The following is a 14277-nucleotide window of genomic DNA, read 5'->3' on the forward strand; positions in this document are numbered from 1 at the left end:
TTCAAAGAAAATCTGAAATAAAATATTACCCTTTAACTTACATAAAATCTAAAATTTTTACTTTCACAAATATTGGAAAATAATCAAAAGAAAACCTCGACTGACTCTAAAACAAAGAAATATTTAAATTCCAAATGTAAGTATCCGCCATCCCATTAAGCATCACTAAAATAATCATTTCCCTCCAGCAGTGGGTTGCAAACATATCAATGAAAGTCACTGTTATCTTGATTTCAGAGTACAGTCAAAATGAGGAAGGTGCTAACAGCTAACTGAACATATTTATTCTTCATTCCCCCAACTCCCCCAGTTTAGACAGGCCTTGTTGTATCAATTTTTCCCTGGTTGTCAGATGTTTTAGCTTTTACAAAACAATAATAGCAGTATGCCTGGCTATTATTTTTCTTTTATTTTCAAAAGATAACAAATATCTGCTCAACTCAGTTTATTTCATTATGTTTAAGCTATTTTTTTAGGCATTATCTTTTTCTATTTTTTCCCTATCAAGTTACATAGTTTAACCAGGTCACCCAATTCTTCAAATATATGACAGTCATATATGTATATATAATCTGATTCTTTAGACATCTTTAGATACAGATATGTAAGCTCACCTGCAACAAGTTCGAGGTCAGGGATCTTTTTTGGTGGCAATAACCCCTGCTTTACAAAGTCTTCATCGGTCTCTTCGGACTGCCAAATAAAGCAAGAGTGTTCAGCTACTTTTAAAAACCTTCAATTAGTTAAAATGTTCTAAAATAATATGCATGTCCTAAAGTACTAAAGTGAGAACATTAAAACTCTTGTAGTGGTAAAAAAAAATGGTCAATTAAAACAAAATTGACAACAAAGCAGTAGAATTTCAAATTGAGCATTTTACAAAATGAACTCATGTAAACTTTTCAAAAAAAGAACAAGACAGGAAACGAAGGCAAAACAACCCAGTCAGATATTGATTTGTTTCGATTTCCCCAAAACAACCTTGCATCTATTACCTCAGAAGATCCTTGTTCGTTAGACACTGCCACAGGAACAGGGCTACATGGAGGGGAGGGGGTTGGAGAGGGTCCAGGTGACACACCAAACTTTGGAAGCTTGATAGACTTCCACTGCTTTCTCCAGTCTCCTGTCTTTTCCACTGCTATTTCTTGCTCTTCTTTATCATTCTCATGAGATTCTATAGTTTTCTGTTTCTGTGTTTGAGCCAGGCCTGCTGATGCTGTCATCTCTTCTTTCATGTCTGGTAATTCTTGTTTCCTTTTCTTTGCTTCTGATAAAAACAGCCAAACAATCAAATGTTAAACTGATTTTCTGCAAGTCTTATCTCTATAAATATTTGGAAATAGCCTCGTCAAGTTTGTTCATTCTCTTAACATAATCAGCAATTTAAGCATGACACTATGTATAGTTTACAGTGCATACTAATTCCGAAAAAGACCAAGCAACTGAAACAGACAGTCTTGCATAAGGTGAAAATAACAATAATTGATTTGCACTTCATTTGCTTCCTCTAAACTCTGAGTTTATATAATGATGTATAAAAATTAATAAAAGAATAAAAATGAATGAAAACTATATTTTGCTGCACATCTAAGCCTTGTTATAAAATATTTACCAAAGTAAGAATAGCATTTAACAACAATAACAAAGCATTATGTATAATATTTTAATTCATCATATCTAAGTAAACTCTCATAATATCGCATAAAAATCAGTAACATCCCTTACCCCTGAGCAAGAAACCCCACAGAAACATACAATAATAATCTACAATTATAGTAGTAAATGTATATTTTAACCTGTTGTGTGAAGCATAAAAAATTATTTGGTTTAATGGTATTACAAATTATGACAAGGTATTAAAAAAAAACAAAACAAAATTAATCAAAGCCATATTCTGTGGTGATCAAGGAGAGCTAATAAAAAATGTTTTGTACAAAGCATGCACAACTAGCAACAATTAATGTGTGAGGTTTGGAAAAGAATAAGAGAATAAGCTCCACACAAAAATACACCCACATATATATATATATCGATACATACACATATACTGCAAATTACAAACATTGCCAAAAAGCTTGTGGATCTAAAAATATTGATGTTTGATAAGATCAGTCTCTTCTCTACATGTAGCATACACATTCTCTCTAAATGCAGCTTTTTAAGCATACATTTGTAACAGAAATAAATCCCAGTCTAATACATTCAGACCTGGACTATGCATATTCACAAAAGTACTCGTGGTTTAGTAAGTACTACCTTTATCAGACTTGGACTTCTTTTTGCCGCCTGAATGGGGAGAAACTGGAAGACCCTCTTTTCTTACTTGGGCCTCATATTCTCTATCTGTGGCAAGGAATGTGTAAAATAGGCAACATAAAATAATTTTCAAAGGATTCTTTGAGCATTACATAAGGTTTAGTGAGTTTGATGTTGTGGATAATTGGCAGGACGAGATTTGCCCCCTGGATAATGTTTATGAGCTTAGGCGGGATACCATAGTGGATCATCAGCCTCCAGATGATGTCCCTGTCTACACTGTCAAATGTCTTCTTAAAGTCCACAAAAGTTATATATAAAGGGAGGATTGCCTTGATAGACTGTTCATTTATGACATGGAGGGTGGCAATATGGTCAGTGCATGACCTATCCTGGTGAAACACTGCTTGTTCTTGTCTCAGTCTCTTGCCTAGTGCCTTGTTCAGTCTCTCTAGAATTACCCTTGTCAGGACTTTGGTGGGGATGGACAGCAGCATGATCCCCTGCCAATTGTTACACTTTCTTCAGTAACTTGACCAGGTGGCCTAGTTTCCAGTCTGTTGGTACTAGCTCTTGTTCCCAGATCTTGTGTAGGAGGCAATGTACAATTTTTGCTGCTGTTTCTGGGTCTACTTTTAGTGCTTCTGGGGTTATGCCATCCGGGCCTGCCGCTTTGCCACTTTTCATTCTTTAGATAGCTTTGATGATTTCTATCTTAGTGGGAGGGCTGAAATTGATGTGAAGTTGTTCAGTTGCTGGTGGAATGTCAGGTAAGGATGGTTGACAAGATCGATTCAGTATCTCGTCAAAGTGTTCCATCCAGTAGCCTCTTTGTCCTGCATCATTTGTTATGGTCTTGCCGTCTTTGTCTTTCACCAGACTGTTTGGGTTAAGGCTCTTGCCGACATCAATCATAACCCTAAGAAAAATATCTAAGTTTCCTTGGAAATATCTTTCACATACTTACCTATCAACAGCTGCACTGTAGTGGACATCTGCTTAAGAAGGTCATATTTTGTGACCTCTGACTCCACAATCAAGTCCACAGCAGACAAGCTGTTAGGGGTTAAGGGTGGAGAAATGTACAAATCTGTAGGGGCCAAGGATATCTGACTCTCCTCAACTGATTCCTGCAAGAGTTCAAGCAATTATCTTTTATCTCAATCCCACCACAATAAAGATCTTTGTTGCCCGATCTACATTAGCCATATTTAGGTGGAATTAGATTCCTGTCTACCTATGCAAGTTCTTTCATTTCCAGCAAGATGACACACTTTGAATGTTTCTAGTTTGCCTGCCAGGATTTCTACTCCCATTCTAAGCTTTTTATGTGTCATTCTTCTTAAGGAGATTGATTACAATATTGAACAAGCATCTATCTAAATATTGATCATGTTTTATATGGCAGATAATGGTGAAGTAAATAATGAATCACTGACATGCTGAATGGTACAAGTTAAAATCACTATTACAACATTATATCTGGAGTGATTGTCACTTGGATCCTTCTGCAAACAAAGAATGTCAGTACCTCAGTCTTCACTTTGACAGGTTCAAGATCCAGTATACCTTCGAGGAAATCTTTGGAAAACTCTATATCATATGGAACCTAGAAAAAAAAACAAGATAAAAAGTACATCAACTTGGGCAAAAAAATTTCCAAGGAAAAACAATCTCAATAACCTCGAGCTGAACTTATAAATTTCTTTAAAGGAACAGAGAATATTAGTGTGTGAGAATGTGTGTGTAAATGTATATATGTGTGTGTGGGTCCTTATGCAGATGCATGTGTAAATCAAGGTGTTAAAAGCAAGCATTGTTAATCTTCTGGAAAAAAATTCCAAAAGTCTATGCAAGTGTTTCATCCTGCCATATAGTAAATGTTATAACTAGTTAATGGAGCAACAGTATCACATTCACGGTTTATTGTAAAACAATAAGTCTTAAAATTGATTGATGTGATTCTACCAACCAAGTAGTTATCAAGATCAATGGGATCAGGGTTTGCAGTCACTCCTTCATACATGACAGCAAGGTCTTCATAGACAAAGGATTCTGTAAAATTAAAGTTAGGAATTAATAATAATGATTTTCTTGGAAAAAGAACACAACAAACATAATCTATTTAAAACTACCTTCTGCTTTTAACTTGTTGATGTGTAATTGATAATGAAACAGAAAAAGTGGAATGTATTACTGACCTTTATCAAAAGTGTAATTGTCCTCTTCTGTTGGTGTGAGATGTGGACAGACTGGAAATGCAGAAAAAAGGTGTCAGGGAATTCCAAAGTGCATTCACATATGATGAATTCCAAAGTGTATTCACATGTGATCACCAGAGATGTGCCCATGCAGGGCTTGAGATCTGGCTACAGTTGAAGGGCCTTTGTGCAAAACATCAATAAATCTCTAGCTAGCAATGAGATCTACACATATTGGATATACCTTTGGTGTGATCTATGAAGAAGATATGTTTCCTGTAGGCAACAATGAGATCTGCAGATTTATTCAAAAAGCAGGCAGCGCTGAGGGAATCATCCAGCATTATCTCCGTCAAGAGAGCACCCATCTCCTCCCAAATTTTGATAGCTCCATCCTTACTGCAAGAAATTAATGTCATAAGGAATATTTTATTTTTGTTACTTTGGTCACTGACCTCCCCCCTCCTTGCCTCAAATGATATTTTTACTTCTTTTATCAAAATCCCCATGATATTTGACACCACCATTACCACTTCATTAGAGTCAAATGTCGTTTTCTTACACATTATCACCCTCATGGTGGAAACATATTCACATCCAAAAATCTGTGTCATTGTTTCAGGCTTAAAGCATGTTGTCCAGCTTTGGAAAGACATACAGATCTGCAACATTGAACTGACCTGCAGGAACAAAAGACCTTCATTGAGATGCAGGCATCTACAGTAATAACAGATGCCAGGTGTTCTGGGCGATGGCTTATATCAATAATGTCATCCACTTCAGGCACAACTAGAACAGACAAGATCGTGCAAGAACCAGCTTCTTCATGTAAATCAGTTACCAAGGGATTAAAAAGCAGGAGTAAGTAGATAGACAGGTAGAAAACAATTACTAAACATGGAGGGAATGATTGGAGATTATCTATGAGCTATTGCTGCAAAATGGCTGCTGATTTTCAGTTGGGTGGTACATGATTGTGTATGTATATATCTACATTTTTTTTTTAAACCCGTTAAGGTAGAATTATTAAAAATTTGGTAAAAGATATTTTGGATCATATAATCATATCATGGATCATATAATAATATTTCAAAGAAGATGAAATGCTTACATTTACTTTATATATTTACTGACAAGAAGCAATGGCAAAATATTCTCTAACATCTGACAAAAGATGTTCAGATCCTGAGATGTATATGATGTCATACTTCTGACAAAACATGCTGGCAAGCTTATTTGTATTATAGTTCAAATGAACATGTTAGAATGCTCAATTGGTTTCCAAATCATTGCATTTGGATAGTTGGCTAGTCAGTTAATGATACATGTATATACTACTCACTTCGTCCCTTTAACAGCCCTGGATCAGTAGCCAGCTCAAGTGTATGAAACAAAACATGACCACTCTCATGGCCTGTCACACACATGTAGCCCTAAACACAACAAAGTTAAATCCAATGTACACTGTAGGTGAATGGTTGTTAAAAGCACCAACCCTTTCTGGTTCTCAAGAAACTTCTATTACACCTCAGTAATTTTTCAAGGCAGCATAATAAAAGACTATTGTGCATAATAAAACAGATAAGATAATAATTAATGCAGGTGGAAAGAGAACAAATATACAGTGGTCCTGTGGACTAAATAAGGTAAGAGGAAAGGTTTTCATGTCCTTTTTCGGGTCATTAGGGAGTGAGGTATTATAGACCTCACTTTTCTAGTGGCCAGCTTTAAGTGAGGGTGGTGCTGATCTCCTCTCCCTTGCTGCCTCACCTCCCCCAAAACTGTTTGGCTCAAATGGGGGAAGTCAGCTGCACTACATGAGTATTGAACCAGCACACCTCTCCATTTGGATGCCAGTGCTGTAAACAATCAGCTGTCCATTCCAACTGGGACTAAATAAGCCAACACTAAATTCCCATCTCAAGCAACAGTTCTTATAGCATACTTTTTTTTAAAGCACAAATCATTACAAAGCATGAAGATTAATGAATAATTATCAGCATGTACATATCCTAGCAGTGGAAATTATGATGACAACAGCAACAACACTAATAACAAGGAGGAAAAAATCAAAGAAGAAGCTGAAAGCAGATTTACAATGTGAGCATGGGCAGCTAGGTCTGGCGCACAAAACACCTCGTGCTGCAGTTCCAGATCAGGCAGGCTCCAGAACTGTAAATAGGTCATATGTGTCAACCGACAGACTGTCACCAGCATTTTGTAGTCCATGTCATGGTGTAAGCTCACCACCTGCAAGCAGATTAATTCTGGTTAGGTCATCCCGGATGAAGATCAGTGTAAATGCAAACTAGTATTTTTCAGTAGCTAAAAAGTGGTGTTTCTGCCTCTTTCAAGTCTTTGAGTAGAATGAATGAAAACTTAGCTCTTTATAGCAAAATATGATAGGGAAATAGGAAAAGATAAAGGAATATTTTATGTAAATGCTAGAAGGATCACAGTGACACATTATTATGTCTATATATTGTATGTTTACTTACAGGATCTTTTGACACCTTGAACTCCATGTATTTTTGGCCTTTGATAACAGGATCCATAAATAAAACACGCCCATCCTGCAATAAATTCCCCCAATTTTTCTGAATAAAAATTCATGACCTCAAATAATGATGATAAAACAAACTTTGATTTGAACAGGTCCTTAACAATAAAATTTTTCTTCTTTGGACTGGCCATTTTCTTTCAACGTCTCCTTCTCAAACGTATGCATGCAGCTCACTCATTATTTAATTTTCTTTAAAAACTATCAAAAATCAATCAATGCCATAAGACCTCCAATCCAAGCAGAAGATATGAGTGCCTGATGGGGCAGCAGCAGCCTTCATCTGTCCAAACCATGGCAGATGACTTCAAGATACATACACAGCAGCAGTTGACTATAGACTCATTACCATATCCATTCTCTGTAGCACGGTGCGTTGGAATAGTCTTGCTGGTAACCAGAAATCATGCTATAAGGAATTAAGGTTAATGATCTAATAAAAATATGATGTATATAACAGCTGTCAGAAACTGAGGATGATGACATATTAAGGAGACATTATTTGAAATCTCCGACTCTAAATGCAATAGACCTAAACTCTTTAGACTAAAAAATTTATATATATGGCACTAAAATGGCTATGCAGATAAGTTAGTAAACAGGGAAGGCATAAACCTGGGTAAACCTGGATAAACCTGGATGGATAGTTTAAGCAGTGTGTTTCAACATAATCAAAGGATAGAAATGAAAGGAAAAAGAGAAAGACATCAAGATCACCTTTCCTGGTGTAATGTACTTGTTGCATGAAGATATGCTGACTGAATACGATGTACATCCCACACAGCCATTCTACAAGCTGGATCCGTTCTGGAAAAACAGCTCAGTTAAACGTTTAAGCTGTTATTTTCTTTTCCTCTACATCATTTCCAGTAGTAACATTGCATGTTAAAGCACCTCCACACATTTATCATTTCAACATGTTTCCTATAATCTCATCCATTAAGCCTACCTGGTAGTATAGACCCATATGCTCTGTGGATTGACAAGCACAAAAATGACATTGAACTCGCGGCTGTAGCACACTCCTAGGATTTTCTGTAAAGGGGTGAGACTTGGTGGTGGCAAAACTGTGGACATATTTTTTTGATCCTTTCTGGAAAACAGTCTCACGCTGGGACAAAAAAAAAAAATTATCTGTAAAATTTGGCTACTAAGTCTTTCAGATATAAGATTAAATGCAAAAACATTTCATATCTAAAAGTATATAACACATGTTTATAAAATAATAAAATGGCTTTCACAGGAAAAAAATCCACCTAAAATACAAAGTCTTTTGGAGCATTTTGTTGTAAATCAAATTTGAAATATATTTTACGCTACTTATTGCTACATTTATGTAAATTTTCATCTAAATATTTTTCATAAAAATGTAAACTTACTGCTGTTACTAGATAGTATCTTTGAAAATATTTTGTCAATTAGACATGGAAATTCTGCTGGCAGTGTGCAACCAATCTGTTTATCTATGCTGTATCACAGTGCATTGTACAAGATTGCTTCCAATCATTTTCTTTCACAAAACCAGTGATTATCATTAGCCTCTCAGACCAATCATAGAAATGGTAATTGGATAGTCTCTTTACCTGCTATCCTCCCCTACAGCAAGCACACGCTTTGTTTTACCAGGACAACCTTCCAGCTGCAAGCAATTAACCTGACTGCGAGTCAGACTCCAGAAGTGGATAAAATGGTTTAGATTCCAGAGGGTAATGTTGTGAGCTGTGCTAATGTACAGAAGGTTATCATCAGTCAGTCCCATCCACAATAAGCCTGAAGCTGAAACCACAAGACTGAACACATTCACACATTTAGGAGTATTTATTTGTGCACACACACACATTCTCTTACAGATTTAAATGTTTTTTTTAAGTCCAGTACAAAATCAATGTACAATTCTCATTCATTTGAAAAGAACATACTCATGTTTTATAAATCTTTATTCAGAAAATCATACCTGGATTCAAAAAAAAACACCATGAGAATGTTGCATGGAGGAGATAGCCAGCTGACCATACCTTCGTCTATGCAGCTATTTGACCATACTTTTGATTATACAGCCAACTGACCATAATTATTTTGTTTATGCAGAAAATGTGACTACACCTATTCAGCAGAAATGATGTTTATATTTGCTTGAGTAGAAAAATAACTTGCCCTTAAGTAAACCTTCACATTTTGATTTATATCAACTTACAATTTGAATACCCATAGACTAAAATGTGGGAGATCATGGGGTGAATTAACAAAACTTTGTTTCAACTCACCCAATTATAACTACGACATCTGTAGAAAACAGCAAAAATAACACAACCACACACTCAAACTCATTACACATATCGAGACCAACCAGCCCTACACATAGTCACACTTTATCGCTACACACATGCATTCAGAAGTTGTATGGTTGAAACAAGAAAGGACAACTATTTCTAATTAATAAAAAACATCTGCTTAATCTCAATCACTCCTTCTTTTAAGAAACAAGTCCTGAAAACTTACTTGTAAAAGACATCCATGGTATCTAATGACCACATGCGCAGAGAGCCATCCAAAGAGCAGGTGATGATGATGGAAGAGGTTTGGGGGTGAATGAGAAGGTTGGTTACTGCCCTTGAGTGGCCACGAAATGTGTGAACGAGACCACCAGTAAGACTCCAGACTTTCACTAAGGACAGTTTTTTTTGGGGGAAAAAAGTGATCAAACTACAATAAAGTTTCATATATTATTGCTCAATGTAAAAATAGGCTCAATATAACATAGAATACTTTTTAAATAGGAAAAGGTTTTAAAATGCTTTCCAGACTACATATGCTTCTCCTGCAGGAATTTGCTTACCCTCACTATCAAGAGAGGAAGTAACCAAGACTTTGGCAGAGATGGAGAATCGACATCCTGTGATGGACATTGTGTGTGCTCTGAACATATTAAGAAAAAATCAGACAAATTTGAGTGCCAATCTCATAAAATTGTGTATGTTATTTTTATGTTGACTGCATGCACTTGTGAAACAATTGTTATTACTCCAGTGATAAACTCTGAGTGATCATGGACATAAACACAATCTACACAATACATAATTCTGACCACTGACCAGGCTGTGTGAATAAGTTGATGCCTATAGTAGCTATGATGAAAGAGTCTCATGCTCATTTTCCCTACTTTGGTCTTTGAAATATGAGCATATTCTGGGTAGTACATGTGACTCCTCCGGTGATCTAGCCTGTTATTATTACTTTTAATTACTATGGGTCTGCACTGCCAACACACTCTTCATAAGGACTAGTATTATTCAGCAGAGTGCATAAACAGCATAAACTTATTTGTGGGTGCAACAACGATGGGTTCTAAAAGTTGTAATTGTGTCAATGATTGGGCGAATGTTTGAAATGATTATAATTTACTCCAATGTATTTCAGTTTATTAGTGACTATTTTTGATGCTGCTGGTATTTGGTCACTTTAAAACAGATTATGAATTCTATGATGTATGAAACTGATTTTTGTTTCTGTCATTTTACTTAACTAGCATTTGTAAGAATGGGAAAACTAGCTCTAAAGCTTTTAAATATGCAACTACCTGTATATAATCTTTATTCTGTCTGTGACTAGCCTTAACTTATTTGCGAACATCTTTTAACACAGCGAATGGTCTCAGACAAAAAAATAGAGGTGCAAAACTGGCACTTTGATTTCTCTTGCCTTTCAAACTTGAAAAGTTCCTTGCCCTGCAAGTCGTACACATGTAGATCTGTATCTGAACAGCAGTATAAGTGTTCCAGAATGTAGTCCAGGTCTACGTGTTTCACCCAGCTGCCACCCACATTTGGCAATTCATATCTTAAACAAAACAAAAAGCAAAAACAAAAACCAATGCAGCCACAGATAAATAATATTCATAATACAATTTTACATGCACAATATCTCTTAATATATTTCTCTTGATGTAAAATAAACAATACATTTTTCTGAAAGAGGTTTTGCTATATAAATAAATTTCTTCCAATAAAAATGTTTTAGTTTTTTATGTTATCAAAAGATACTATTTAATAAAATAATAAACAAATTTTTACTGACCATCATGTGCTAATAACTGTGTATTGCTGGTTTATAATATGAAAAGACTGCCTAATTTATTTATTGTTCATATTTTACTTGATGCAAATTATTGTAATGTAAAGAAATTCATGACAGGCACACTAGGGCTACTTACTTCAGACTAAGCTGGTAGTTAGCAAGGGGCTTCAGTTCCTGGTAACTTTTGCTAGATGACTGATGAAAATGCCATACCTGCATGCACGAACATGCATAAACACACACACAAACATACACAAGGAAATCTTTGTTAAATAGTTAAATTTAAATATTTAAACTGTAAACTTTTATTTAAACTGTATTTACATGTAGGAATGTTTCTTCATATAAGCAAATCAGAAAAGCAAGGAAAAAGGAGGAACAGTCTGCATACTGGCAGAGGACAAGAAATTACCTCTGCATAGTTCTGATTAATGAAGTAATGAGAAAAGTATGTTTTAAGGATGCTTTTATTTATTTTTCTAGTATCCAGTAGACTATTTCTTATTTTTCTAGAACCAATGTTATCCAGTGGACTATATCTCATTTTTTTTTCTGGTATCTGTAGTGTGGACCATTTCTTATTTTTCTTCATTCCAGTAGTTAGTCACAGATGGCATGACAACACAAGAAAGTAGAGATATTTTTAAGTGGACTATAAAGAAAGTAAATAAATATACAAAAAAATGTATAAAATCTATTGTTGCTATAAAACTATAAGTTTATACAATCTACTATTACTATAAAAACTTATCTGAAAAAAACACACCTTTGCACCACCAACTCCTCCAGTAATCAGCTCATCACGAACAGGATTAAACAGCATAAAAAGGATAGATCGCAGGTTAGAACTGACAGAGCATGTCTCATAGAAATCTCGGTTTAAAACCTGCAAAATCCCAAATATTTATAATCATGCTTCTATTTTTTGCAAATAACTTGTCCTCATAAACATAATTTATACTTGCAAAGTCATCCTGAACTATGATCATTAATTACCAAAAGTAAAACCTACCAACAGTTTAATACCAGACAAACAAGACATACTCATAATTATATTTTACTAGCTAAAATGTAAGTTATGTTTATGTAGCACTTTTAAAAAACATAGAAATTATAAAAATTACGATGCATTTAGTTTTGATAGGGCCATCATACAAAGGGCTGGATTTTATTGCTTTTATTTTATCTCTTAATTTCAAAATATCTGTTTAACACAATAAAATAATTAAATATTCACAAGAAATTGATAATGTTAGCTTTAAAAAAAGTTCTATCGCCTATAATAAAGAAAATATACTGTAGAAATAGGCAAGAGAAGTTACAGCTTACCTTCAAAGAAAAATCTTTTCCAAGAGCAAAATAGCAGTTGTATTTCTTGGCATACACCAGGTAAGTGATCAGGCGATATTCATACTTAGGGTATAACATGCTCCTTGTTACTGTTTGAGGCAATCAATAAAGTATTCTTCAAAATTTATAATCAACCACCCAGACTTTTACTTTATTTGTGAACGATTTTGCTTTTAATAAATCTCATACACCTGCATAAATATTCACAAATTTATTAATGCTGATACTAGTCTCATTGACTTTCACCCTCCCACTCCACTGGGATAATTATTAGTTATACAATAAATATGTAAACACACATATATATATATACACACAAATATAAACACACTTGCAGTCAATACAGTCCTATATAGTCTGACGTAAAATTGCTCTAAAAATTACATACTGATTACTCACATATTTCTCAACTTTCATATGTAACAAAATGACATTACCCCTGAAATCAACTGCATCTCTCTTCCATGTTGTGATGCCCTTGGAATCAAGAATAATAAACTGTCTCATCCTCCCATTGTAAGTGACTGAAAAGAAGACCAGCAACAATTTACTTTAAGTTAGAGAGTGATTGAGTTGGAAGTAAATACAAAACACAGCAACCTAGATAGCTTATTCAGCTGAAGCTGTTTGCTTGCCTTGCAAGAGTAAAAGATGAATTCTTGAATCCTCATTGTTACATGTAACAAATACTTCTATTCTTGATATATGATGTTTCATGCACATGTCTTATAAAATACTATCATATAATTTTAGTTTCATGTGGCTAAGTTAATTAAAATACTATCAAGAAAACATAAACTTGTATGAAGCGAGAGTTAGATGCAAATATCAGATCTTTCTAATTTACAGAGTTCTTGAGGCAAGACAAATTTCTTACCTCCCATGATGTCTGTATTTTTCTTGTCATGCTCATATGTATCCCTAGGCTGAAGCCCATAAGGAACGTTGGTAAAATAGTCTGAAATGTTGTAAGTCACACTTTCTTCTGAGTTATGCTCAGATGAAGTTTTACTTTTGGCACTGTCAGACTTATACAAACAATGCTTAATTTCTTCAAAAACAGGATCCCAAACATCATCTACAACATTTGATCTTTCATCTTCATCACTTTCAGACTCTCCAGAAAGACTCAAAAAGAGTGAGCTGTCAGTGCTAACCAGTGACATAGTGTCTTTCTCATTTAGGAACTGACAAATTTGAACTGAAGTTATGCCCTGATCACTGACATTAATGTCTGCTCCTGTCAAGTTTTTTAGCTAGTGCTGATGCCAACCTGGGCAGTCTGCTGTTGCTGGAGATATTGATGAATGAATTACGCTAGCCATCTCTCATTCCTGAGCACATTGGGAGAGTAAAAGTCAATGAGATCAGCTTAAAGGACATGGCGTTTGTGATACATGCATTCTAAATATAATGAGATTGACTTTCTCAAGTCTGTGCAAAGGCATTAATTCATGTGGTTAGTGCTATGCACATTACTGACACTCATCAATGCATGTTAGGAGAGGGTAGAGTACAAGGACTTTTGTGATGACTCCTTCCACATGCATTGATTTTACTGTCGAATTCTGCTGATTGAAAACATTAAAACCTTTCCGTGTTTTGTGGTACAGCTTGTTCTGGAGTAGCCTTCGTTTACGGTAACTTGAGCGTCATGGCATTGTCACAATGCCAAATGTGAACTGATTTTGTGTCTGCTAGTCTTCAACTGAGATTCCTGCCGTAGTTATCCTATTAACTCCATGTTGTTTACTGCTAGCAACATAGAGAGCGACATCTAGTGGCGCCACCGTACGTAGCTGATCCTGGGCTGACGTCACCAGTTTCTGCTAG

At 35.2% G+C, this 14277-nt stretch overlaps 1 protein-coding gene across 6 annotated transcripts in view; it reads right to left on the reverse strand.

Moving 5' to 3' along the window:
• Positions 1 to 14201, reverse strand: part of LOC112571485 — a 30148-nt gene extending 15947 nt beyond the window's left edge. For 3 of the 6 annotated variants that reach the window (XM_025250482.1, XM_025250479.1, XM_025250478.1), the window contains exons 1-24: positions 13322 to 14200; positions 12882 to 12968; positions 12424 to 12533; positions 11861 to 11980; positions 11231 to 11307; positions 10720 to 10857; positions 9857 to 9936; positions 9520 to 9685; positions 8604 to 8810; positions 7970 to 8131; positions 7738 to 7827; positions 7251 to 7410; positions 6959 to 7033; positions 6558 to 6710; positions 5803 to 5893; positions 5141 to 5249; positions 4705 to 4859; positions 4461 to 4511; positions 4232 to 4314; positions 3791 to 3868; positions 3227 to 3389; positions 2260 to 2346; positions 996 to 1270; positions 615 to 693 (exon numbers count right to left, since the gene is read on the reverse strand). In XM_025250482.1, the coding sequence (XP_025106267.1) occupies positions 615 to 693; positions 996 to 1270; positions 2260 to 2346; positions 3227 to 3389; positions 3791 to 3868; positions 4232 to 4314; positions 4461 to 4511; positions 4705 to 4859; positions 5141 to 5249; positions 5803 to 5893; positions 6558 to 6710; positions 6959 to 7033; positions 7251 to 7410; positions 7738 to 7827; positions 7970 to 8131; positions 8604 to 8810; positions 9520 to 9685; positions 9857 to 9936; positions 10720 to 10857; positions 11231 to 11307; positions 11861 to 11980; positions 12424 to 12533; positions 12882 to 12968; positions 13322 to 13610 (3085 nt within the window). In that variant the 5' untranslated portion in view covers positions 13611 to 14200. Of the gene's footprint in view, positions 1 to 614; positions 694 to 995; positions 1271 to 2259; positions 2347 to 3226; positions 3390 to 3790; positions 3869 to 4231; positions 4315 to 4460; positions 4512 to 4704; positions 4860 to 5140; positions 5250 to 5802; positions 5894 to 6557; positions 6711 to 6958; positions 7034 to 7250; positions 7411 to 7737; positions 7828 to 7969; positions 8132 to 8603; positions 8811 to 9519; positions 9686 to 9856; positions 9937 to 10719; positions 10858 to 11230; positions 11308 to 11860; positions 11981 to 12423; positions 12534 to 12881; positions 12969 to 13321 lie in introns of all 6 variants that reach the window. The other 3 variants (XM_025250484.1, XM_025250483.1, XM_025250480.1) reach the window with 2 other exon arrangements.
• Between the last annotated feature and the right edge of the window lie 76 nt (positions 14202 to 14277).

This window comes from Pomacea canaliculata, linkage group LG9 (assembly GCF_003073045.1).
Source record: "Pomacea canaliculata isolate SZHN2017 linkage group LG9, ASM307304v1, whole genome shotgun sequence".
NCBI lineage: Eukaryota > Metazoa > Mollusca > Gastropoda > Architaenioglossa > Ampullariidae > Pomacea > Pomacea canaliculata.